Raw genomic sequence first — 27,581 nt, 5'->3', positions numbered from 1 at the left:
AGAGTGGGGCTTAAAAAAGTAACACATCTTCATGTGACTTTGCTAAACTGAGAGTGGAGACGGGTGATGTGCCACGTTCCCCAGGCGGTCAGTCTGTGTTCGCATGTAAGCATAAGGCCCTGCCATTGTTTGGATAGCTATCTCTACAGGTCTGGAAATGTTAGGGTTGCCTTCTTTAGTGTGGCTAGACCGGCTGGTTTGTACAATGTGCTGGAGTGCACTCCAGTAACCTATTTCTGGTGAGCTACTAGTATCTCCCAAGCTGCCATTTGGATACCTGTGCTCAGGAGCTGTCCAAGCGAGAAATCCACTGCACAGGACTTTGAGAGATGTGTCCATTGAAGTGTTGATGGGTGAGATACATAAGCTGGGCTTGTTGTGGGAACCTAGAGGTTCTGTGTGATAGCCGAAGGGCTGGGGTACACCGATGTCCTGGAGTGTGCTCGAGGTCATTCCACGAAGGTGTGGATTAGAGAGGTCCTTAGACTAGGCCTGGGACTGATGGTGAATGCCTTTCAGTTGCAGACACATCCATAGAAAGGGGGGCTGATTAAACGTTCACTGGGCACAAAGTAGTGATATTCGGGACTCAGTTGTCTATGGGATTTTTGATTGTTGAGGCCCAGGGACCTGAGAAAGGTGGGCGGTGGTGCGGGCACTTAAAAGCAGAGTCTCCTTGGGAACACAGGATTGAAGGCCTCTATCGGGAGCGGTCCACGGGGTGGGGTTAAAGCGGGGAGACAGCAGAGGTCTGTGAAAGCAAGAACAGGCTCTGTTCCAAACTTACAAATACAAGGATTTTCAATAATGAAACCAACCCTATAAGTATTGTTTGGAGTGGTTGCTTGCCTTATTTGTAGATTGCCATCTGGTTCACTATCTCCATACATCTTCACCCAAAACGTATTATATCCCATTGGCTGCAGGGGACCGTGTGCCTCTCCTTTGTTTTTGGCCTGACTTTGGCCAAAGCTTCAAATCCCAGGAAGAGTGTCAGTTTCCTTTTGTCAAAATAGCATGTTGAAAAAAGAGGTGCTTTTTATTTTTAACGAACTTTGGCGCCACGTAGATGGTGCACAATATTGCTTCTCTCTGGAGTGTCTTGAAATTCACTTTACAATTTTACTAGATCTTAAGGTGAGAGAGGCCTTTGCCTCCCTTTATTTTTCCAATTTCCAGAGGCCTGTTGCATCAGTTACTAATGTGGATTCAACATTAGTTTAATCTTTATTTTTCCAAATACTATGCATAGGCTTTGAATTTTGACATGCTGTATAATTGTTTTTGTTCACTTTACTCTGTGGTTCTACTCAAGGTGTCACAGAATACTTTATATTTCCAGCCTTCATCTTTGAAAGTTAGATTTATTCCCATAATCGCTACAAGACTTGTTTATTGAAATCCACTTTGAGGATGCCGGCTGTGGGGCGATATAACTGGTCATTAGACATCAATCACTAGCTCTCAAAAGCAGTGTTCTGTGGGTCATTGGCACAAAAGCAGCGTATGGGACCTTAAATAGCAGGAGGGAAAAAGTAGAGAAAAATGTTGTCTTACTACGTCCCATTAGCAATCCCTACAAGCTGATAAGCCAGTTGATTATCTCTTTACACAAGTCTACTAAAGATGCACACTCAAGGTGTCACAGATGTGGAGTGGCGCTTGTGGATGAAGAGGTATACCAAAAGTCTTTTGGTCCAACAGAAGTACAGAACAGTCGTAAGTGGGAGAAGTCAGCGTAGCATGATTTTACCTTACAAAATAGGTTTTAAGGACATTTCTCAGACAGCTGTTTTCTTTTTATTATGGCTTGAATCCCGGTGTTATAGGTTTCAAGATCATCCGTTCTGGTGTGTTCACCACCTTGGATTAGGAGTTTGGGAATCTATCTTCAAGTAGGTAGAGAGTGTGAGAGCCAAGTGCTGGTACAGCCAGTGAACTCCCTGGTGCATCCGTGTGCGTTGGGAGAAACACTGGAAAGATGAATGCACAGCTTGCAGTGGCGAGCACCCAGTAAGCCTGTCTGTTGCACTGATTTCAAATAATGCTGATACTCCTAGATTGCATCTTGGCTATGAATAACAGTATCACTGGCCGGTGGTGGTTCGGACAGAAGGCTCTGCTGGCATCACGACTGGGGTCAGCCTCACCATACTGCATTTATTTTCCTATAAGTCTATTGAGGTGTGAGCTTATGCTTTCTGTCACTGTTCTGTTTAGTAGCATTCTAGACTCTCATAAACTTTGTTAAATTCAATGTATAGTAGAACCTGTTGCCGAGAGAGGCTGGAGCCCAGTTACCAGCCTGTTGGTGGGCTGGCAGCAGTAAACTAGTTGCAGGAGTCAGTCTTTTTTCTTTGCTCCTCTGTGCTGCATGGTGGAATCCAATTGGTCTATTAACTGGAATGATTGTCCTTCAAACATTGCGGTAATTTTGCAAGGATAGTTCCAAGTTTATTGGATTTGTCAACCTTCTGAATTTCATAGATGTCCCCCTTTACCTCCCTCTCATTATAGTGTGCCGATTATTTTTTAGGTCTCGCCTAGCGAACGCAGCGTATACGCTGCTTTCGCTTGGCGAGACTATTGTTGTCGGTTTGGTTAGTGAAGGGAGACCAAACATGAGCGTGCCCGGACAGCTGATGTGCACGCTCATGGCGTCTGCATCAGCTTGGGCCCGGACAGCACATGGGCACGCGCACGGCGTGTCTTTCAGCTTGCATCTGGACAGCCAATATGCACGCTCGCACGATCACGGCGTCTCTTTCAGCTTGTTCCGGATAGTGTCGCGGCTGAAGTAGAGATTGGAGCTGGAGACATGGAGCTGCTTCCCAGCCGCGTAGTCCCCTTGATACCCCTTGCGTCCGCCGAGTGCTGTGCAGAGAATCTGGGGGAGACCAGTATTTCCGTGCGAGGGAGCAGGTAAGATCCCGTGGGATGTTCATTAAAATGTGCACGCGTACGGACAGGTCGCGGCGTTTCAGCACAAAGTGCTTTCGCTTGTTTCTGTATCTCCCTGCCGCTGCTAAGAGGCTTAATGGAAAAGAATGCTTTAAATCATCGCAGGGAAGGTGCACTTTAATACTGGTCCGCATCAGAGGCCCAGGATTGCATTCCGCTGCTTTAACCATTTGTTTTTATCTGGCAAGCCAGAGGGAAGAGCGCTTGAGCTCAGAGGCCTGGGGATTGCATTTCGCCGCTTTAACCATTTGCTTTTATCTGGTTTTGTTATTACATCTTGAGCGGTTCGGTCTTACTATTCTTTGTCTTTGCCAAGCTCTATCTAGAGAACGAGTGGCTGCCAGGTCAAATATAATAAATAAGTTGACATGTAAAGTAGGATTTGCACTGGCTCAGTTTAAGATATTTCTGGCAGCCCCTGGTCGCAAAAACGTGGTAATAACGGTGGCTTATGATAACGTCCGGACACCAGATCAAACAAAAGGTTCATTACGCTGGCCTGGACATCGAATTTGGGCGCTTTCATGCTTTTCCTTCTCTTTTATTGCGTCTCCTGTAAAAAGAACAGGCAGGTATAGCACGACCAGCAACAGCCAAAGAGCCTTCTGTGAACACCTGGTGCTCCTTGAGCTGTTTCTGACGCCCCCTGCATCAACGAACCTTGAGTTTTACACTCCCTCACACCCCCCCCCCCTGCAATTTTCAACAAGCATTGGCATAGCCAATGGGTCTCGCCTTTGGGACCTTGTAAGTGTTTAGCCATGCAACAGTTGCGTAACTAAATACTTATAAGGTCCCAAGAGCGAGACCTGTTGGCTATGCCAAGCGGCCTTGCGGCTGAGAAAGTGAAAGTGATCGTGATTGCGATCGGGATCAACATCAAAGCGGCCTTGCGGCCGCGAAAGTGAAAGTAATTGCGGTAAAACGCGGTGCCCGCGCACATGCACTGTAGCTCTATGCTGGCCTGGTAGCACTTTTTGGAGCCCTCTCAATAAGGCTCGCCAGACCAGCGCATGCGCTGGGTCAGGCAAGACCTAAAAAGCATTTGCAATGCAATAGGTCTCGCATTGACGCGAGTTTGAGCTATTGACATTGAAAATAACTGCCTTTAATTTTAATTTTTTTAAAACATCAATAAAAGGCATTATTTACAATGCCAGTAGCTTAACCTCTTCAGTGCCCATGACGAGATACTCTCGTCATGGAGCACGGTTGCGCTGTGCCCATGACGAGACTATCTCGTCATGAACCCCACCCACTAGTGCAACGCCCGGCACAGGAGGCGGAAAGGGCCTGGCACTGAAGGGGTAAACTGTCGTAACTGCGAGGCCTATTGCATTGCAAATGCTTGTTTCTATTGAATACACACTGCCACCTTTTAGATAAATCATTTCCACCTGGATGTCCGATGAAACACTCTGCACCTCCCTCAAGGCAGGCTTTGACCAGATACTTGTAGGTTCTTGACTGTGTTGATGTGACCCTCAATGCTAGGATTACGGAGCCACCCCAGCTGCTGAACCCTGTGAGAACGAAGGACAGACTGCACTGTATGGGACAGACGTGGGCCTGACCTTCTGGATCAGACTCAAAGGCCAATTGACACCTTTGCGGTGAGGGCGTGCTTTAGAACTGTCTGACCCGCTTCCTGTGATGACCAAGAAACAAGAACACGTAATCAGTAGGACTGTGAGGTAACCTGCAGCAGTGACGTCTGGCGGGTGAACTAGTTCTGTCTACTTGTGCATCCCTTCACCCCACTCCTTGCAGTCTGACTTAGGGCAGAGTGGAGTTGTTTTGGTTGTGGGCAAGTGTGGCTCTAAAGTTGCATGATTTTGTCTGCACTTAAGTACACAACTGATGGATAGATGCTTGAAATAATCTCAGCCACTGGTCACTCGGGCCGCATCCCAGTCCGTCATTATTTTGCACACCATGCCACTTCAGTTTTGACCCAGCCATATGCAAATCACTCTTGACCGTCTGCCAATGGGAACAGTCCAGCCAAACGTACTTTTAGGAAGACAGTGCCCCACATCAGAAGACTGTTTAAAGAAACAAGAACCCATAACCACTAGGATTTAGAACGGTTGGGGAGCCTATTGCGATGATGCCTGACTCGCGGACCTGCTCTGTTTATTTGTATTTCACCTCACTCCTGGCAGTCTATTTGCTAGGCTGCATTTGTCTTGGCTGGGAGCTAGTGTGCATCTGAAGGCGCAGAATTGTCGTGAATGTCCCAAAATACAGCTCAGTTTGAAAAGCCTTTAACCAGGAGGTGGCCGCCTTCAGTCAGTCCAGCTTGACCAACATTATTATCTCCTTGTCCTCCTGGACCTGTCTGCAGCCTTCAGTACCTTCCACTACCACTGTGCTTGCAACTCTTTCTTTCTTGGATATCACTTGCGCAACAGTGAAATGTTTAATCTGTCTGAGTGCCTGTCGCTCTAATCTCCATAGATCAGGCCTCCAGGCTGCCTCTTGCTTTCCCTTTCTACAGTTTCCTTTTTGATTTAACATATCACCTATGTGGATGATTTCTGTGTCATTTTCTCATTTCTTTCTTTCCTTCACACCGACTCTTCATATTATCCGCAGCTAGATGCATTTCAAGGAACATGGTCAACCACAACTAAACACCATTGTGTTTTACCTCTGTCACATACCTTCAGTTCCTATCAAACCAGAATGGTGCATTTCTGAATTTGTAAAATCTCTGGCTACACACACCAAACACAAACCACAGGTAGCCTATAATTGTACGTGGATAACCGAAAAACTAATGTTGTGAGTGACATCCTGGCCTTTGTTGTAAAAATCTACTGAGTTGTGTAGTTGTCTATAATTTGGCTCTTTATGGCTGTGTAGGAGAGTAGGGTCTGCTATCCTATGGTCACTCCAAATTTTTGCTTCGCTGGTTTTTGACATATTGAGGCTGTGGGCCTGCTAATCAGACCCCCAGCCTGCTGTTCTCTCTACTAAATTGACACTATGCATCAGGTGCATAACCAATTGGAATTGGATCACCCTGTGAGCCCCTGTACCAGTGTACACTAGGTACCCAGGGCATTGGTGTATCTAAGGCCTGCCAGGGGCTGAAGCATGTATTATGCCACCCCTGGCCTGGCCTAGCAATTTGACACAACTGGCTGATCACTCAGCTGGGGTAAGTTGGTGTATCCACCTCTTACTTAGGTGTAGTGTACCTATACCTAACCTTAAATGGGACACATGTTAACCTATAAGTCACTGCTATGGCAGGCCTTAACAATCCTGAAGGCAGAGTGCTTGGTTTCATGTGAGATGGTGCTCTGGCATGAGCTGTGCCTGTCTGCAGTGGTCGGAACTACTTCCTTCTACCGTTTCCAGATATCGCCATACCATATACTCTTAAGTGCATTATGAACCTCGTGGTTAAATGCTATCTTTGGTTTGGCTTTATCAAAACATGTTGAGTAAGGTGTCATACGAATTGGAATACTAACCCCTCGCCAATTCTAGCGACGGGGTTAGCATTCCACCCTTCTAGAGGGACACAACATGTACAGAACCTGAAACCCGGGTAAAATCAGACATAGCCTCAGCTGCCACCACAGACACAAGTCTGCCCTCCTGCTGCTGGGAGTCCTTCCAGCTTGGGAGACGTGGACAAAGGGTTTCCTGCCAGGGGAGGTGCGAGCACCACCCCAGACAGGATTTTGTGTATTGGTCAGGTAGGGCTTGAAAGGAATCAGACATGCCTGAGGCTCACAAGGAGCCTCGGTGCATATGCCAGTTCAAACCGGTCCTGGGGCACACCAGCCCCAGACCTGGGGCGAGCTGGACAAAGGATTGGGGGTGTAACCACCCCCCTTCCTGGTCCCACCCTTAGGGAGGGACCTAGCAGGTAGTCCGGCCCCTAGAATCCGCTTAAAGGTAGGAGCTGTGTCCTAAGACTTCAGACATCCTGGAATCAACTTAACCACAAGAAGAAGACGGGAACTTTGACGCTCTGCTGCACAGAAGACTGAAGGAATTCTCCCCTATGGTCAGGGAGTGACCATCTTGCTAACGCAAGCACCAACCAGCGAATCGACGTCTGCTTTGCCGCCGCCTCCCGCCCGAGCCCAGAGACCGACAAGAACTGGACCTCCAGACCTCTCACAGCCCAATCCACAGTCCCTGCAAAGAAGGAACCCGTGGAGGCACCGAGACACGTGGAGCCAGCCATCTTGGAAGACACTCGACAAGCTGCAAGCGCGACAACAGAGGCTACCTCCGAGTTGTGCTTTGGGTCCTGAGAAGCCCAACACCGCCGACAGCGAGAGCCTGCGTGGGACAGCTCGTGAACAGACTCCTGGACGTCGTCGACCTTCAGGGACCACGTGGCTGCAGAGACAAGCTACACCTCTTCACCTGTTTGCACCCGACATCGCCTGGTACCTACCTGGTGCCACGCCGGTCACTGGCTAGTGACTGTGAACACTGTCCCCTCTGCTTACAGGTCTTCTACAACTCCGATCCATCCTTGGATCCACCGCATCTCTTCTGGACCGACTGCCTGCAGCATCTTTGTCGTCAGGCTCCATTGAACATATAGACGAAACCCGACGCACTTCAAGCCCTATGCACCCGCTTCCTGTGGGTGAGGTAAAGCTGGCACTCCGGTGCACAAGTGTAGAGTAACATCTCTAATGTCTAGGTTTGAAGTCTTGATTTCGTAGTTCAACCAGAAGACCCTTCTAGCAGTAACTTTTGAACTTTTACGCACCCGTTGAAAACCTATGGGAGCCCGCGTGTAACTTTCCTCACTGCACACGCGACCCGTGGACCTCCTGGTCACTAACTGAAGTTAGCTCCTTGTAGGCCCAGCGATTCCAGATGCCCTCGGCCTTTTCCCTTTCCTGTTCGTGCTACTTATACCACTATTTTAGTATATGGTTTGAGCGGCCACCAGGGCCTATCCATATAAAGTGCAACTTCTGTATATTGTGATACTTTCTTGTTTAACGATTTGTGCTTCTGTGCTCATAAAGAGTCTAGGGGATACTTTGAGTAATAAATACATATATATTTTGAATATATATCTGTGTGGTGTCCTTTCATTGGTATAAAAGGGGTTTACATATGGTAAAACAGCTTGCTTTACATGCCTAAACGAGTTTAGCCTGAAAGACTGCTTAGCCTACGCTACCACTAGGGCAGCTGGTCCGAAAAGGTTGACTTACAACCACACCATAAGGGTTGCTTGGCATGGTACAAGGTGGTCACTTTAACTAGTGAACATCATATACCAGGCCAACTTCTCACAGGCTGTCCTTGAGAGCCAGTAGTGTGACTGCTGTATTCTAATTCTGGGTATTCAATGCCGCAGTGTGGTGTTGCATCACAAATGGACATACTGGCTTACAGGTTGTTCCAAAGCTTTACCCCGGTTTTCAGAGTCCTGAATGAAATGGTGGCCGGCAATCTCATTAGGCCGTTTCCGTCTCTCTCTGGAGTTAGAATAACAAGGGCCGCACCATGCCTCACTGCATTGTCTGCTGGCCATGGTTCTCTGCCATGGTGCAGACTTGGCTCTCAGGGAGCCTGTCAGTGGGGCCACAACTCTTTCCTCCACGGTGAGCAGAAAGCATATCTGCGGCAGGGATTGGGAAGAAGGCACGTGTCAGGAGGCCAGGTTCCCTTTATAAATATTTGGTATAGACCGGAATTGAACAGATGGCAGTGTGGGAGGCAGGACTATAATATCGGGTGAGGAAGGGGATGCGGGCGCGGCCATGTGGTGTATGGCTCCTGTCAGTACTCTCACGATTAACCCCCTGCAGAGGTGATGTATAGCTGCTAATGAAATTTTAGGAGCGTACATAACCTAAAATAATAATGTGTAACTGAATAAATGAGCTATTGTTAACCTATGTGCTAACAGAGCAAGTCATAGTCAACTGGATATTCACTCTCTGTATCCATTTGATGTCGCTCTGAACCCCTCTGTGTAAACCAGTGCAGTTACTCAGTTATTCAGCTATCATTCTACCTGTTAGATTGAGAACCATTGTTTCCAAAGACACCTTCATATTAATATCCTTCAGGAGACCTCTCAGCCACTAATCCTCATTAATGCCTGGTTTAAGTATCCCCTTCTAGATCAGACTTGCGAAGGATGATCAATGAATTCTTTTTCTTCACCTTTTGATTTGTCGTTAGAACACCACACATTCTGTATGAGTTGATGGGAGTCCTTTTTACCTCCTATTTATGTAGGGAAACATTATGTTCAGTTGTGTCCTTTAAAACCATGTATCAAAGTGCGAGAAATGCTTGTTTATTTCTCACACGGGACCTGCCAAAGTCAGTTGTTTGTCCCAGAGCTTGTGCCACGGTTTGGGGAGATGTCCGCACTACCTAAAGAACTGGCTTCAGTCTTTAAACTATTATTTTTCACGAGTCTTTACCGAAGACTTTTTTTTACGTCTTTGAAAGAGATTTAATAGTCCCTTGTTATATCTTATCCATACCTTAAACTCACATAGTCTGTTTTGTGACAGCTCAACTACAAGCTGCAGGGCATACCAGGAAATTGGTAGGTATATCTGGTTCAGAGCATAATAGTACAATACAAGGATTTCAATGCATTTGTAGGAACCTGGAAAATGCTGCATCTGCTTGCATGAAGAGATCCGCGTCACTTCAAAATTGTCTTTCTCCAGTAGCAGGGCGGATGTGACAAAAGCTTCTTTTGGAAACTGGTTGTCAGGCATGCCATTCTGAAGGGATTTGGTGAACGTTTTAGTGTTTCTCTTGTGAGCTGAAATCAACAGAAGGTCCTCGAGGGAACATGTTGCCTGATGTCAGTCAAGCACTGGTGGTATTAATCCTAAATTGCTGTGGAAGCCAGCTCTGACCGGACAGACTCGTTCAGGATTAACCTTTGCCAGTTTCTCACTACGTGAACTTGTGCCTATCTGTCGGGTACTTCTGTTTCTGGGCTTATGCCCCTTTTCCCTACTCCTTCACAGCATCACATTGGCTTTACCCATCGTTTCTGGCTTTGATGCCTTTTCCCTCCAGAGGCTGGCTGATCTGTGCTGTTAGGTCCCGACGGCCATTGTGGTGCTGGGCCTTTATTATTTCTTCTGAAAAATTGAAGGAGGGTAAATAGGCAAATCACTTCTTGGTTAAACCCCCACCTCCTGCAAATTTTCCTGAACTCTGAGTACGAAAATCAAGCTGGGCAGCTGTTGCTCACCTTCCTGAGTGAAAGTGAGTGTGATGCTGTTATATGAATGCTTTCACAGTGGAGTCCCTCGGGAACATTTTCGGTGTTAAATGTTGCTGGAGTTTGAGGTAGATTATATAGTGAACAAGGCTAAGAAATCCCTGTTGAAGCTGGTTGGACTTGTGAGTAGTGTGGGTGGTTAATGGATTGTTGAGCAAAGAAGGTAGCACACCCTGTCCGATATAACTCTTAAACTTGTACAGAAGTATTTCGCTCTTTAACGCCTTTGCCAAACTAACTCCTCTCACTTATACCACTAGCGGTGTTGTGGGGCAGTGCCATGCAGGCATATATGACAGACGGAGAAGGTAGGGTTTCTACTTGTATACCGTAGAAATACACCTCCAACAAAAATGGTGTGTGAGCGGGACGTGCTCAGAAGATAATAAATGCATCTCCCGATGTTGAATTCGAAAAAACTATTGCATCGTGCCCAGTTGTATAGCCTTTATGTACAACATCGTACCGCCTAACTAAAAGCCAAGAGTATAACTTTCACCTTCAACCATTGCTATGAATGGGTCCTCATCAATGTGATCGCTTGTAAAACCCCACCCTATCTCAATGCTTAGCGGTGTTTAGGTAGTAGTCACTAGGAGTAGCTCTTCACCCTACAAGGAAACATGAGTGTGCTTTGACAAAAGGGACAGAGATCCTCAAAGCACTTTCACCTGTGACATGTTCTTATGTCATCCAACCTATCCATGCTGCATGGGTCATATGTACATCCAAGTTCCATAACACACTACACCACCTATGGGCTACACCTTGAGATTTGGTGTAGCTGTGGAGTTGGAGGGGTGGGTACGTCTGTACAGGTTTGGCCGTCCTGCTGCGGCTTGTCACTTTTCCTTTCTCATCTAGTAGAACCTCCCATCTCTGAAGGTTACCCTGAGACAGCGAACTGCTGTTATATAAAGAGAATGGGGTTAGTCTGCCACTGTTTATAATTTAACATCTTGTCCTCTAGCCTTTGCCAGCTTTAGTTGTGCGCTTAATTGTGAGGTGGGCCAGTGTTGCATTTTTTTTTTAATAAAGATCTGGAGTGTAGATAAATTGTAATGCATTGTTACAGTGTGATGACTGAGTCTCTCTTGTATATGCCATCTTGGTGCAGATTAGAGTTGAAGGAGGGGTAAGATAGCATGGGAGTGGGCTCCAGCAGCCTTCACATGGGTGATCCACTTGTGTCCAGGTTGCAGGAGCTCCCTCTTGCCTTTGGTAGCTCCCCTCCAAGCTACTAAAGGCTGCGTTCTCTTCCAGTCCAGCGTACCTGTTCACTGAGATTGTCATCCGTGTCCTCTCCTTGTCCAAAAGTGTTGGTGGATGTGAATTGGGGAGTTGCCTGTCGCAGAGCATAACCGTAGTGTTCGATCTTTGTATGGAACATCGGAGGATATCATCTCTGGTGTTGCGGAACTGCTGTCTACAGTGTGTTTGGCACGGAATCCCAGAAAATCAATTTTGGTCTAAAAGCCTACATTTAATAGTACAATTTAGTTCTGAAATATAACTTGTGAAATATTCCTGTACTTTGGTTAGGGTATAATGCCCAGGTACACTACTACTCTTCAGTAAAACTGTATGGGTCCATCAAAGGATTTTCCACCCATTGGAGGTGCATGCAGCGGGGGAGTGTTGAGTGAGGGAGGATCGTTGTTGGTGACGTCTCCAGGTAAGATGGGTTGAAAGCATTACTTGAGCAGGATGAGCATGCTCCCACTCAACAATTTATTTGTATTTGCAGAGCCGAAAACCCTCCAGCGTGGTGCTTGTGGCTGCCCAACTTTGAGTGTTACTCATTTGGCTGCATCGTAACCGGGGTGTGGCTTCACAGAACAATCTACTGAAACCATGGCGGACACACTGGAATTCAACGAAGTCTATCAGGAGGTCAAGGGTTCCATGGTAAGGGGATTGAGTTTATACCAAGAAGGTGGAATACATTGGTATGAATACTACGGGTTGTGGTTTAACTGATTTGTTATGCAGTTTATCACCCATACTCACACCTCCAGAAATAAAGAAGTTTGAGGTTCCTCAGAAAAGCACTTTTTTTTTTTAAATCAAATTGTTCAATATTACCCTCCTTGACAAAAACTTAGCTCCTCCTAGACATCTCTTCATGCCTTTGGGGGGGGGGAAGGGGCTGATTGTTGCCCTCCATATTACAAAGACCCTGACCTGGTATGGTCTTCACAGCCCTTTGTGCACCTTTTCTACCAACCCTACCACTCGTTTGCTCCCTTACATTCAATGCCATTGTGTGGGTAACGTATTTTGTTTGTCAAGTGTGCTCTATAAATATGCCGGTTGTGTCTGTTAACTTGCATCTTATCATGTGATACAGTACTGCTGAGCCAATCAGAGATGAGGGTGCTTGGAATGTGACATGCAGTGCCCCAGCTCAGTTGCTTTTTCTAATGCAAACTGATGTAGAACTGATTCTGCCCCCGCATTGCTGACCTTTCAGAGGTAATGCTGACATATCCCTGCCCAGCTCTACTAATCTGTCAGTGACGTGACTGAATCTGAACTAGTCCTACCAGTCTTTCAGAAGCAGATCTGGTATATCACTGACACTTTCACACCTAATCAGTTTGTTCTGGTGATCGTGAGAAGTGACTTCTCCCAAGTCCTGCCAGCCTACTAATTGTAATGCTGACATAGGATAAACTCTCATCCATGTCTGCTCGCATTTAGGAATGATCCTGACAGGTGACTGCAGTGTGGACAATTTGCCCCATGCGAGTTGTGACCGCTTCGGCCAGTTTGTGCTTTTTAGAATCAAATCTCTTTTTTTATTGGCCGAGCAGTTAAGAAGGCAATTAGACAGCATGCCACCTACAACCCTATTGGGTCGGCCGCGAAGTCTGGTAAAGTGTAATAGGCACAAGTAACATTATAATGGTCCATACATTTGGGCTAATGGTTGCACAGAATGTCGCCTACAACCCATTATGGGCCGGCCGCGTCTCAGGAGGGGGTGCAAAGCACTTAGTAACAATGATCAGGCTAATTAGTGAATAGAGCCACGCTCCGTCTTAGGTTACAACTCGTGAAGAGTCATTGTAAACGCATAACTGCTGAAGCAGCCACGTTAAAGATTTCAAACCGAAACAAGTAAAAACACAAAGAGAAACCTTCCCCAGATTAAGGGAAAGCTAAAGCCTCACCCTCCTCCCTTCCGAATGAGGCAACTGCTAAGAATTGATACAATCGGGGGAAATGCCATGAATCCTAAACCAGTCTAAAGTCCTAGTTGGGGCCCTGTCGTCTGCCTGGGAATCTGGAATCAACCACAGACTCTGTAGGTAGTTCGAGCATGTCAGCTCCCGGAACTCTGATGAAAGGATAGTGGTGAAGGGGGCCCAGATTTTAGTATATGCCAAATTATCCGCACAGGTCGCCATCAACAGCCGCTCCATGCCCAGTAGTGACCAGAGCTGATGAAGCCACTGCTGATGGTCAGGGACTTGGGCTATTGCTGACTAGTTGGGGCACAGACAACTTGCGGCATTAAGTGCCAAGGCCATCTGCCTTCCCTTGATGGAGCGGAGCAGGAACGTGAGTGCATTGGGGAGGCCTAGAAGAGTATATGCAGGGAATCTGGGGATTGTAGTATTCAAAGTTCTATCAATGTCATCGAGGATCTGATCCCAGAATCTAGTCAGTTTCTGGCAATGCCAGAGCAGGTGGATCAGTGTATCATAATTGCCACACCCTTGCCAGCATTGGACATCGCATTGGGCATTCCATTTCTGTATCCGTTGGGGGTGTAGTACCAATAGGAAGTAATCTTGGAGGCCGTTTCCGTGTGCCATGTATTGTGTGCTGCTCTCTATAGAAAATGTCTGCCCACTCCTTATCGAAGAGTGATCAGCCTAGTTCTTCCTCCCTCCGTTTCTGCCCAGGGGCACTGCATTTTAGCGGCACTTTTGTTAGGTGAAGATAGATTTCTGGGATGAACTTCTTGTCATCTTTCTTAAGCGGCCACTTCTCTAACAGGGTAATTGGTTCACCTGCTTTAGGCCAGGTGTCCGTGCCTAGCACCCAGTGTGTCAATTGCGTGTGTGTGAAACGGTCTGTTTCCAGCAAGTCATAGTCCGATTTGAGCTGATTGTGAGAAAGTGGCTCTGTATATACTGTTCCCTAATAGGTACAGGGTGTACAGAGTCCACAGTCCCCCAGAGGCTGATAGAGGTCAAAGTTAGGTATGACCTTACTCTCAAAAGTGGTAGCTTGGTCGAGCAGTAAGGCAGTACCAGAGGACAGTGTAAAGCATTTATTGTACACACTCAGCCAGCAAATGGTTTCACACACTCAATAACTGAACTCTAGGCCAATGGTTTATATATATAAAATATATGCTTGTTTTATTTTTAGAACCACAAAGGGAGTAAAAATATACTTTCTCAGAATGAGAGGTTGAATATAAATACTTTTGTCTTAAGCAATAAATTTGTGTAAACAGTCACAGTTGGTTGCAATAAACAATCCTATTTCCTAAACATAACAATGCATTGAGCTCAATGGTAAATTCAGGTTATATGTAACAAATTACTTTTCAGATTACTTTTGGAATTCCAGGTCTGGCTCCTAGAACCAGCCTGGGGTCAGTATTCAGAATCAAGTGATGAAAGTCGACTTAATAACTGTAATGATTTTTAAATAATATTTAGCTATTTCAAAAGTTAGCACTTAGAAAATATTTCCCAGAAAACATTCAATGGATCTCTATGGCAAGAAATTCAAGTTGCAGGTAGAGTACTTTATCGTTACTTTAGTAATCCAGGACTGGGTGCCTAGACCCAGGACTGGGGTCCTTATCAAAAGCAGGTAAGTAATTTCGTTTGCAGAAATGGTACGATTTTTAAAGAATATTTCAAATTTTCAAAAGTAGACACTTAGAAGAAATTTCTCAGAAAAGCAGACAATGGTTTCCTATGGGAGAAAAATGAGTTAGAGGTAAGTATAGTTGTGAACACTTTTCAGAGTCAGGGCTGGGCACCAAGATCCAGCACTGGGAGCTCACCTAGGAGCAGGTGAGTAAATTCGTTTTTGTCACTTGGCTGATTTTTGGTGAATTTTTGCAGTTTTGAAAAGTTGACACTTGGAAGATTTTTGAAGAAAAAGCCAGTCAATGTTACCCTATGAGGAAAATGAAGTTAGCGGTTTAAGGGTAAGTACTCGACTGGCAGAGTTGAAATTCCGGGCATGGACTCAGGGGTCCCCCAGTGTCAGGTAGGTACAGTTGGTTCACCCTCAGCGGTTTCAGGACGGCCGGGTGCAGAGAGAGTTAGGCCCAATGTTATCCTATGAGGGATAGGGGGGCCTTGGTTGGTGGCTGCTGTCTGGCAAGCCACGCGGTTGTGGGAGCTGGGCTCCTGGTCACTTACTCAGGGCAAGTGGGGAAGTAGGTTAGTGTAGAGAGGGCACTGCCAGGGCCACTCGGGCGGCTGGGTGCAGGGTGCTTTTGAGCCTTCGGGCGCTCAATGGAAATCAATGGGAATGTTCCGGTTTGGAAAAAGGCTGCAGGCTCGGGGACGAGGAGGTTTCAGGTGCCACCACCACTTCGAGAGGTAAGTTGGGTAGTTGTAGGTTAGGTGGGTACCCCGGGATTGGGCACAGGGGGCCGCAGGGCGCCGGGTGCAGGGGTGCCTTTTGACGTCGGGAATCTTACCCTCTAGTTGATCGCGGCTGGGGTGGCACTTGGTTCTGAGGCTGCAGGCTTCTTCCGGGATGTCGAGGGGGGTCCTTGGGTGCCGGACTCTGGGTCACAGTCGCCGTGGGGTCGTCCTCTGGGTCTTTGTCCACTCCGGCACTGGCCAGGCTTGGCTGGTGCAGAGTGTGTTGGGTCCGCGGTCCCGGGCTGGTGCCAGGGATAGCAAATAGGTTTCTTGAGTAGAGCCTCTACTCGTGGGAGTCCCAGGGGCTTAGAGCTAAAGGGTAGCCAGGTCCTCCGGGGTTGGTGAGGTTGCTGGCCACGAGGGATGCCGCGCTGGTGCAGGTTCGAGAGTCGACAGGCCGGTAGGGCTGGGGCCAAAGCAGTTGGTGTCTCCGTCTCTTTTTAGCAGCTGCAGGGCAGGTCTTTGTTCTTCTTGCTCTTCTTGTCGTTTTCTATCTGGAATCTCAGGAAGGAAGGTTCAGGGTGCCCCTAAATACTAGATTTGGGGGCGTTACAGGTAGGTGAAGGCCAGGGACCAATGGGTCCTTGTCCTGGGGTGGGTACACCCCCTATCCTGCCTCTCTCCTGTGGGAGGGGGGCAGTAGCCTAATCCTGATAGGGTAGGGCCTCCCATCTTCAAGATGGCGAGAGCCCGGAGATGTGCTTCACCTCGCCTCCCCCACCTGAGGGGTGGGGTGGGCAGGCTGGCACATCCCCTGTCCTTGTATGGGGTTTCCGGCCAAGCTTCCCGCCAGAGTGGGGGGTTGCAGTGGCCTGGGGAAACTCCAAATGGCGGCATGCCTTTGAAGCTTCCCTTGGCTCATCCTGGGGGAGGAGATTTCTCACCTCACCCAGGATGTGCATTGTTGCAGGCCCGGGAGAGCAGGGGCTCTTCCACCCAGGGGTCCAGCAACGTGTCTGCTGTGTGGCAGCCTGGGCAGCCTCAGAGCAGACGTGGATTGTAAGTTAGCTGTAAGGGGGCATCTCTAAGATGTCCTCTGGGGTGCTTCGTACATTAAATCCCACACTGGCATCAGTGTGGGTTCAATGTGCTGAGAAGTTTGATACCAAACTTCCCAGGCTTCAGTGTTGCCAATATGGTGCTGTGGAGCTCGTGTTTGACAAGCTCTCCGCACCATGTACTCTTAAATGACAGCACTGCACTTACAGTGCCCAGGAATGGACCCGGGTACTGTAGGGGCACAGGGCTCCTGCTCCTGTGCCCACACCATAGGCGTAATGCACCCAGCTAGAGGGGTGGCTGACATATGCCTTGGCAGTGTAGTTGATGGGCATGGTACACAGTGATGTGTGCCATGTCGACTCTTTGTTTTCTCCTGCACCCAGACACCCAGCCTGCAAGGGCAGTGTGTGTGTAAGGGTACAGGGCCTCTGAGGGTGGCACAATGAGCGCTGCAGCCCTTAGAGGCCTTCCCTGGCCACAAGGCCCTGGGTACCTAGGGTACCATTTACTAGGGGCTGACATGTGGCTAGGGTTTGCCAATTGGGAGTTTGTGTGGTTTAAGGAAGGAACATAGGCCCTGGGCACCTGATTGGCAGGAGCCCAGGGTACACTCAATCGAAGTACATTCAGCAATTTAGCAAAAAGTGGGGGCATACCATGCAAGAAAGATGGCACTTTCTCACACTGATCAAATGATATTAGGCCTTTGTGGTCAGAGACATCCCTCCACCCATTGTTTGACGGCACTCGGGGTCATGCCATGGGTGAAATCTGGATTAGAAAATAGAGGCATCATGGGTGAAGGGAATGTGGTAAGTCTTGCTGCAGTTGCTACCTTGTCCCAGATCTGGAGCATCGGGCGGGTTACAGGGGAGCAGTAGAGCCCCCAGGCTCGGTAAGGTCGAGGTAACCACACCTCACTTCAGATATGTGATCCTGCCACTGTCTGGTCCATGAAAATCCAAGGCTTCTCTGTAAGTGGCCGATTCCACTCCACCAAGTAGCACAGCTGCGGGGTCTGATAGTAGTGAGCTAAATTGGGAACTCGTAGCCCCCCCGCCCAATCCTGCTTTGAATGCTGCAGAAGCTGTTTCTGGAGCCTCAGTTTCGCTTTCTCCGAGATAAAGCGCTCAATCTTCCTCTGAAGACTAATAAGCCAACAGGAGTAGCTAGAGGAAGAGTCTGGAAGACATACATGGCAGTAGGGAGGACATTAATTTTTACTGCAGCAATTCTCCCAAGCCACGCGAGCGGAAGCCGTTGCCATTGCATCAGGTCTTTACGAATTAGGGTGAGAAGCTTTGAGTAGTTGGCCGCCTTGGTTTTCAGAAGACCTTTGCTTAGGACTAGGCCCAAATATGGGAGATCCTCGTTGACCCAGTGGAAGTCAAATTGAGATCGCAGGGCGTGTTCTGTGTGTGGTTGAGTGTGGCGATTCAAGATTGTTGGACCCGGCCTCGTGGCGTGGTCCTTAACCCCATGGATTGTGCCCGTTCCCCGACCCGGCCTTCACGGGCCAACCGTCTGAACTGCACCAAGGCCCTTCATCCTGAGCTGCACGCGGTCGCATACCCCTCGTGGCTCCGCCATCTTGTTGGCATCCACGTGACTCTGTGCACCAGCCAGCGCGACCCCGCTCAACCCGGCCTCGACCCCAGCGAAGCCCCGACATCCCGGCACCACAGACTGGCCAGGGGGTGCCGCAGGAACCATTCATCGCCCCCGGCGGAGGACAGTATCGATGGGACCCCCAACTGTCCTCCCCTCTCGAGGTGTGATCGCCCTGCAACTCCCTTGGGCCTGGCGCCTCTCCTGCTGGGCGTCTGGCCACCTCCACCCGGCCGCTCCGCCCCCCCCGGGCTCCTGGGTCCGGACATCAAAGGGCTCCAGACCTATATCTGGGGCGACCCCTCCACAGATCGGCAGTTGTATCCCGGAGTCGAGAGCCCTGCTGATTGAATCGCGGCTGACCCTACGGAGAAGAACTCTTGTCGGAACCATCACGAGCCCTGCTGACTGCGTCGCGGCTCCTTCTTGTGAACACTTTGAACCACCTGGAACATCGGAGCCCTGCTGACGCTGTCGCGGCCCAACCTCGCTGAAACCTTCCTCGGAGCCCTGCTGACGACGTCGCGGCTCGAGCTGAGCAGAAACCATCTTGAGAGCCCTGCTGATTGAATCGCGGCTCTCCACGAACTGTACGCCAGAGCCCTGCTGACGCCGTCGCGGCTCGACCCCTCCGAGATCCGGAGGTCCTCCAGCTTGAGGATAAGAACTGGGCCCCAGGTACCCTCGTACCGCATTCTTGCCAAAGACTGTCCCGCTACCCCTACCCTTCCAAAGAGACACTGAGACTTTTGGTGGATCCCTCGATCACTTCGTGTAAATATTGACCTCGTAACCTTTTTATTGATGATAAAGAATTGCTTGTCGTAAGACAACCTCCTTGAGTCCTGTGTGGTGGTGTTACTGTGCTAGTACGTGATAGGAGAAGGATCTCTCAGGAGACTTCTCGGCAGCGCTCGGCTACTTCGTACAGTGTGAGGGCCCCCCTTGGTTGTCTCGCCGACTCCTCGGGGTACGCCTTCCAACATTTGGTGGCCAGCGACGGGATCCGAGCCGAACGCAGTACGTACCAGCCAGTACCCACTAGCTACCCATCCAAACGAACGGCATCATGAGCAGCCAGGAAAACAAAGCGACAATGGAGTTCCAGCCCGAACGGCTGGAGGAATATACGCACAAAGAGTTAAAACAGTTCTGCAAGGACAAAGGCATTGCAACCACCGGCCTAGGTACCAAAGAGGAGATGCAGAAAGCGCTAAGGGCATGGTGGGAGGCCGGGGCAGGCCCCTCCCAGGAAGAAGGTCCCTTGCCCCTGACTGAGACCATATCAACCGCACTGACTCCGGCAACCGGAGGAAGAAAGAGCCTAGAAACCGGCCTCTCCGAAGACGAAATACGAGAGCGGGAGAGGGTCCGGAGCCACGAGCTAGAGCTCGCACGACTGCGGCTGGACGGCGAACTCCAGCTGGCAGAAAAGAAACTGGCCCTAGAGCAGCTACGGCTTCAAGAGGAGATAGAGGAGAAGAGACGACACCGGGAGTTGGAGGAGAAGAAACTGACTGTTGAGCACGAGCGCAGTCTCAAGGAGCTCGAGATCAAGGCCAAGAACGGAGGGACCAACGCCCCAGTACTAGAGACACTCTACCGCCTTCCGAGACCAAGGTACATATCCCGAAAGAGGTCGTCAAGGAGTATTACAAGAATGACGACATCCAACAATGGTTCAAGGCCTACGAGGTGGCCATGACCTCTCATCGGGTGCCCCGAAAAGACTGGGGCGCGGGCCTGTGGGGGCGGTTCCTGAGTGAGGGTCGAGACACGCTGCTCCAGCTGCCGGAGGAGGTGATGACCTCCTACGATCACATGAAGGAGGCCCTGCTCACCCGCTACGGGCTAACCGCGGAAATGTACCGCCAGCGGTTCAGAGACTGCAAGAAAATCCCGGGTACCACCTGGGTGGAATATGTGGACTTTTTCAGTCGGGCCCTAGAAGGGTGGATCAAAGGGAGCAAGGTAACCACCTACGGGCAGTTGGTCGACCTCATCGTGTGGCAACATCTCTCCAACAATTGCTTCGTGGAACTGAGACAGCACCTCCTCGACAGCAAAATGACCGACCTGCGAAAACTTGCCGTCGAGGCCGATCGATGGGTCAACTCCCGGGTCCCCCGGAACTCAATGGGGGAGTACCAGAGGAACCCCAACGGACCCCCCCGCCAGCGCGGCGGAGGAGGAGGGCCGAACAGGAACCGAGACCCTCCCGCCGGGGCCCCCCGGACCCCCCCTCAAGGGCCACCGCAGCAACTCTCCCCGAGCCTAGCCCGAAGGGGGGCGGGCCCGGCCCGACCCGGACCACGGCCACCAGTGACCTGCTACGGCTGCCAACAAACCGGACACTATGCCAGTGATCCGGTCTGCCCCCTGAACCGAAGAAACTGGACCGGCGGGCCCCCGCCCCGACAGCTGGCGGCCGCCGCCCTGGGAGAAGGAGAAGAGGAAGAGGAGGCCCTCGACCGAGGGAACACTGAGTGGGAGCCGGCAGCCATGTCCCTGGTCTGCCTGGGTAGCCGAGAAATGGTACCCTGCACCCCCATCCCAAGCAACACCCAGAAGTACCGGCAGCAGGTCACGGTCAATGGACAACGGGCCGAAGCCCTTCGTGACACAGGCGCCAGTATCACCGCTGTCCGCTGCCACCTGGTGACCCCTGAACAGATTCTACCGAATGTACTGTGCCCCGTACGGACGGCCGACAACAGTGAAAGCCTGTGCCAGATGGCCCTGGTCCCCTTCGAGTGGGGAGGGGTGACGGGCCTGCTGAAGGTGACGGTGCGCGACGATGCCCCGGTCGACTGCCTCCTGGGGAACGACTTGGAGAGTTCCCCCTGGGCTCAAGTAGAGCGACGAGAGCACCTCCGAATGTTGGGACTAGCTGACTGGGCCTGCGCCATCACCCGGTCCATGACCGCCCGGGCCCCCCGCTCATCCTCGACCTCCGGGGCCGCCCAAGCCGAGGGGCTCACACCCCCTCCCACCAGCAGCGAGGAGGAGGCGGACACCGACCCTGGACCCAGCGAATCCTCCCCCGAAGAGATGGCTTCCCCGAGCGCCCCACCAGAGCTGACACAATGGCGACACGAAGGGGGCCCCACCCGAGAGCAGTTCCAGCAAGAACAGCAGTGCGGGGTCACATACAAGTTCACGACCCCCTATCACCCTCAGGGGAACGGACTGGTTGAGCGTTTCAACCGAACATTAAAAGGGATGATCCAGGGCCTGGAAGAGCCCCTCAGGCGGGAATGGGATGTCCTGCTGCCGTGCCTCCTGTTTGCCTATCGGGAGGTCCCGCAGAAGTCCCTGGGGTTCAGCCCGTTTGAACTATTGTATGGACACCCGGTCCGCGGACCGCTCAGTCTGGTTAAGGAGGGCTGGGAGATGAAGCCCCAAGGCGCCCCTCCTGACGTCTACCGATACCTCCTGACCCTCTGAAACCAGACCCGCAAGTTCCGAGCCATGGCCGAAGCCAACCTCGAGGCCAGCCAGGAGCACATGAAGCGGTGGTACGATCGAAACGCCTCCACCATAGAATTCGAGCCAGGTCAGAAAGTATGGGTCATGGCCCCGGTCGAACCCGGCGCCCTCCAGGACAAGTGGACCGGGCCCTTCAAGGTGGTGGAGAAGAAAAGTCCCGTCACCTACCTGGTCGACCTGGAGTCCCCCCGGAACCCCCTCCGGGCCCTACATGCTAACAGGCTAAAACCCCACTTTGCCCGGACCGAACTGAGCCTGCTGCTGGCGACCGACGAGGGGGGCGAGGACGACCCCGAGCCCCTGCCCGACCTCTTGCAGTCCGACATTCATGATGGATCGATCGAAGGGGTCCAACTTGCCTCTTCCCTGACTCGAACAGCGCAACGGCTGCCAGCAATTGCTGCGGGACTACGCAGCCCTCTTCTCCCTCACCCCGGGGGTGACCCACTGGTGCGTCCACGACGTCGACACCGGGGAGAGCCCCCCCGTGCGACACAGAGCCTACCGGGTGCCTGACCGAGTGCGGGCCTGCATCCAGGCCGAAGTAACGAAGATGCTGGCCCTGGGGGTCATCGAACCCTCCGACAGCCCGTGGGCCAGCCCTGTCGTCCTGGTGCCCAAGGCCGCAGCTCCCGGACACCCCCCAGAGTTGCGATTCTGCGTGGACTACCGAGCCCTGAATGCCGTAACCAAGACAGACGCCCACCCGATACCCCGGGCCGACGAGCTCATCGACCGCCTGGGGGCCGCTCGCTACTTGAGCACGCTGGACCTCACCGCCGGGTACTGGCAAATCCAGCTCACCCCCGGCGCCCAAGAAAGATCCGCCTTTTCGACCCCGGATGGGCATTACCACTTTCGGGTGATGCCCTTCGGAATGAAGAACGCCCCGGCCACCTTCCAAAGACCGGTGAACAAGGTTTTGGCCGGGCTTGAGGCCTTCAGCGCGGCCTACCTCGATGACATTGCCGTGTACAGCAACCACTGGGCAGAGCACCTCCTCCACCTTAAAGCCGTCCTGGCCGCCCTCCAGCGGGCCGGGCTCACAATCAGGGCCAGCAAATGCCAAATCGGCCACGGATCCGTGACCTACCTGGGCCATCAAGTGGGGAGCGGGCAGGTGGCCCCCCTCCAAGCGAAGATAGATGCCATCCAGGCCTGGGAACCCCCCACTACCCAGACCGCTGTCCGGGCCTTCCTGGGTCTCACCGGATACTACCGGCGGTTTATCCGGGACTATGGGAGCATTGTTGGCCCCCTCACAGAGTTAACGTCTAAAAAGCAGCCCAAGAAGGTGCACTGGACACCCCGCTGCCAAGCAGCCTTCGACACCCTAAAGACAGCCATGTGTACGGCTCCGGTGCTGCAGGCCCCGGACTACAATAAGGAGTTCGTAGTGCAGACGGACGCCTCCGAGTATGGGATCGGGGCCGTCCTATCCCAAGCCGACGAAAAGGGGCTCGACCGACCAGTGGCCTTAATCAGCCGACGACTACTGCCCCGAGAGCAACGATGGAGCACCATTGAGCGTGAGGCCTTCGCTGTAGTGTGGGCCCTCAAGAAGCTCCGGCCCTACCTCTTTGGTACCCACTTCCGGGTCCAGACCGGTCACCGGCCCCTGCGGTGGTTAATGCAAATGCGGGGCGAGAACCCCAAGCTGCTGCGGTGGTCCATCTCGCTACAAGAGATGGACTTTGACGTCGAACACCGGCCCGGCAATGACCACGCCAACGCCGACGGCCTGTCCCGCTTCTTCCGCCTTGACGAGGAGAATCCCCAAGGAGATGGGTGACTCTCCATGCCTTCGGCTGGGGGGGACGCCTGTTGGACCCGGCCTCGTGGCGTGGTCCTTAACCCCATAGATTGTGCCCGTTCCCCGACCCGGCCTTCACGGGCCAACCGTCTGAACTGCACCAAGGCCCTTCATCCTGAGCTGCACGCGGTCGCATACCCCTCGTGGCTCTGCCATCTTGTTGGCATCCACGTGACTCTGTGCACCAGCCAGCGCGACCCCGCTCAACCCGGCCTCGACCCCAGCGAAGCCCCGACATCCCGGCACCACGGACTGGCCAGGGGGTGCCGCAGGAACCATTCATCGCCCCCGGCGGAGGACAGTATCGATGGGACCCCCAACTGTCCTCCCCTCTCGAGGTGTGATCGCCCTGCAACTCCCTTGGGCCTGGCGCCTCTCCTGCTGGGCGTCTGGCCACCTCCACCCGGCCTCTCCGTCCCCCCCGGGCGCATGGGTCCGGACATCAAAGGGCTCCAGACCTATATCTGGGGCGACCCCGCCACAGATCGGCAATTGTATCCCGGAGTCGAGAGCCCTGCTGATTGAATCGCGGCTGACCCTACGGAGAAGAACTCTTGTCGGAACCATCACGAGCCCTGCTGACTGCGTCGCGGCTCCTTCTTGTGAACAATTTGAACCACCTGGAACATCGGAGCCCTGCTGACGCTGTCGCGGCCCAACCTCGCTGAAACCTTCCTCGGAGCCCTGCTGACGACGTCGCGGCTCGAGCTGAGCAGAAACCATCTTGAGAGCCCTGCTGATTGAATCGCGGCTCTCCACGAACTGTACGCCAGAGCCCTGCTGACGCCGTCGCGGCTCGACCCCTCCGAGATCCGGAGGTCCTCCAGCTTGAGGATAAGAACTGGGCCCCAGGTACCCTCGTACCGCATTCCTGCCAAAGACTGTCCCGCTACCCCTACCCTTCCAAAGAGACACTGAGACTTTTGGTGGATCCCTCGATCCCTTCGTGTAAATATTGACCTCGTAACCTTTTTATTGATGATAAAGAATTGCTTGTCGTAAGACAACCTCCTTGAGTCCTGTGTGGTGGTGTTACTGTGCTAGTACGTGATAGGAGAAGGATCTCTCAGGAGACTTCTCGGCAGCGCTCGGCTACTTCGTACAGTGTGAGGGCCCCCCTTGGTGGTCTCGCCGACTCCTCGGGGTACGCCTTCCAACAAAGATTAGTTACTTTTGCAAAATTACATGAAAGCCCAAGAGCTCTCCGAACACTGAGTTCCGCGACAATAGCCGAGAGAGATGTCAACGGCTGAGTGTTTGAGAAGATGACATCGTCAGCATAGAGGCTGATCAGATGTTGGTCCAATGCAAAAGAGCTGCCCCTAGCATTAGGGTTGCCTTTCAATCTCTGCGCCAAGTGCTCCATATAGAGAGCAAAGTGAAGTGTCGAGAAAGGTCAGTCTTGCTTCGTACCTCGGGCAATAGGAAAGCCACAAGACCATACGGCATTCACACACAGGCCGCCCTGGGGGAGCAATAAAGGCTCAAAATCCAGTTCCTAAAGCGCGTGCCCATACTGAAGTGTTTGAGAGTCGCGAAGAGATAGGGCCAGTGCACTCTATCGAATGCTTTTTTTAGCGTCCACTGCCAGTAACAAGGTTTTTTCCAGAGAACGCTGTACCTTGTCTTATCAAATGACAGATGCGTTTAGTGTTGTCACCAACTTGCGACCGTGGTCAAACCCTGAGACGATGGACTAGGATGCTAGCAAACAATTTCGCATCCATGTTCAGGAGTGAAATTGGACGGTATGAGCTGCAGTGCTTTGGGTCTTTCCCGGGCTGAAGGATGACTGAAATCGAAGCTTGAAGCATCAACTCTGTAAGGGTGCCCAATTTGGCAAAGGAATTAAACAGATGAGTGAGTATGGGGGTGAGTTCCGAGCAGAAAGCTGTGTAGAATAACTCACTGAATCTGTCCGGTCCTGGGGAGTTCAGGGGCTTCAGGCGAGCAATCGCTGAGATCCTCTTCAATGCAAATGGGCCTGTCTAATGCTTCTGCTTCAGCTTGGGGAAGTGGGGCAATCGCCGCCGCCTGTAGATATCCCTGTGGGTCTCTGAGATTTCCGGGTATACAATTCAGCATAATAGGCCTGGAATAAATCCGCAATACATCCGCAATGCTGTTGGTCACTTCAGCCCAGGAAGCCGTCTGGACCGTTTTAACCGCATGTGCAAATTGCTTAGTGCGGAGGCGATGCGTGAGCATATGACCACTTTGTTGGTCCCTACGTAATATTTGTTTTAGGCGCAACATTGCGTACTCGCCTCTATTCAGATCGTGCATCCCGCACTCCTCCAACCATTCCCACCCCCTGCAAATAAAGCCCCAGTGTCACCAGGTCCAAGGCCAGAACGGTCTCGCTTAGCATCCATCACTATGTTTAGGTTGCCTGTACTCCTGCGGTCTCCTGGGCCAGAGCTGGAGTACCACCAAACCACAGGGGGAGGGGAAGAGGATGCATCACTGACTGCCCCCAGCCCCTTGTGATTAAAAGGGAACTTAGAATTATACTAATTGGGTCTCCCTTCAACCGCAACCACTGTATGCATAGATCTCGGGCACATGTCCATCTGTGTCCACACTACAGTTGAAAACCCCTCCCTTAATCTTTCTCATGAGGGATTATTGGCATCTGCATGTCTCCCATTCAGCTATAGTATGCGTACATAATTTCTGCTGCTTTACTGTTATGTAAGGTACAAAGATTGTACTCCCCAAAGAAAAGACATCTCATGGAAGCTATCAAGGGATCACTGATGTTAAAAAATTTTGTATTCCACAATTCTCATTGGTGCGCTCCTGAAGGAGAATTGAGAGCTGTGGGTATGTCTGCAATTCATATTTATACTGAGCACGTAGTCGAGCACGAATTGTCAAGAGTGTGGTGTTTGTAGCCCCAAACCTGAAATGACCCACATACTCATCTATGCCCATCCTTTGCTGAATGTGTGCGGAGTCTCTACCCCCTGTAGGTGTCGCACAACACCACTACAGACTCCTTTTTACACTCTCATTGTGAAGGTTACATTTGCTCGCATGCCACCCAGCACATGATTAAAAACACAAGGCATGTTTCCTTCCTAACGTTACAGGACAGTTGCAGAAATCTGTTACGGGTACTTTAGTGTAATGGTTGGTGGACATGCCAAAAGTCCCTCGTCACAAAGAGGATCTGTAGGAAAGTACTCTATTTTTTATTTTTTTTTTTGCATGGTTGCGCCACACTTTTTGCCTGATGATGTTTTTTGACTAAGTGTGCCCTGGGTTACTGCCACCCAGGTACCCAGTGCCTATGTTCTTTCCCTAAAACTGTACTGTTGCAAACCAATTGGCAACTCTCTGGCCACATGTAAATCCCTTGTGAAAGGTACCAAGGGCACTGTGACCAGGGACGTCGGCTAAGGACTTATAGCACCTATTGTGCCACCCTTAGAGGCCCTGTACCTTCACACACACACACACAGCCATTGCAGGTTGTGTGTTTTGGTGCAGAGAAAAGTGAAGTCGACATGCACACATCACTGTGTGCCATGCCTACAATCCATTGCCTATGGCTTAGGTAAGCCAAACCTCTAGCAGGGTGCACTGTTCCACTGGTGAGGGTACAGGTGCATGAGCCCTGTACCTCTACAGTGTCAAAGTCCATTCTTAGACAATGTAAGTGCAGTAAAGCCATAAAGAGTAGATTGTCTGGGAGTTTCTCATTACGAACTCCACAGCACCATAAGATCTTTCATGAAACCTGGGAAGTTTGGTATCAAACTTCTCAGCCCATTAAACCCACACTGCCAGTGTGGGATTTAATTCCAAATGCACT

General features: G+C 51.1%; 1 protein-coding gene across 2 annotated transcripts in view; it reads left to right on the top strand.

The window, feature by feature from the left end:
• The window catches only part of SSRP1 (structure specific recognition protein 1), a 168,038-nt gene that overhangs the window by 13,569 nt on the left and 126,888 nt on the right, over window positions 1–27,581 (top strand). For both annotated transcript variants that reach the window (XM_085651439.1, XM_085651440.1), the window contains exon 2: window positions 11,967–12,127. In XM_085651439.1, the coding sequence (XP_085507565.1) occupies window positions 12,074–12,127 (54 nt within the window). In that variant the 5' untranslated portion in view covers window positions 11,967–12,073. The remainder of the gene's footprint in view (window positions 1–11,966; window positions 12,128–27,581) is intronic.

The sequence above is a fragment of the Triturus cristatus genome, chromosome 4_1 (genome assembly GCF_964204655.1).
Source record: "Triturus cristatus chromosome 4_1, aTriCri1.1, whole genome shotgun sequence".
Classification (NCBI taxonomy): Eukaryota; Metazoa; Chordata; class Amphibia; order Caudata; family Salamandridae; genus Triturus; species Triturus cristatus.
This window is presented reverse-complemented; position numbering and strand designations above follow the sequence as displayed.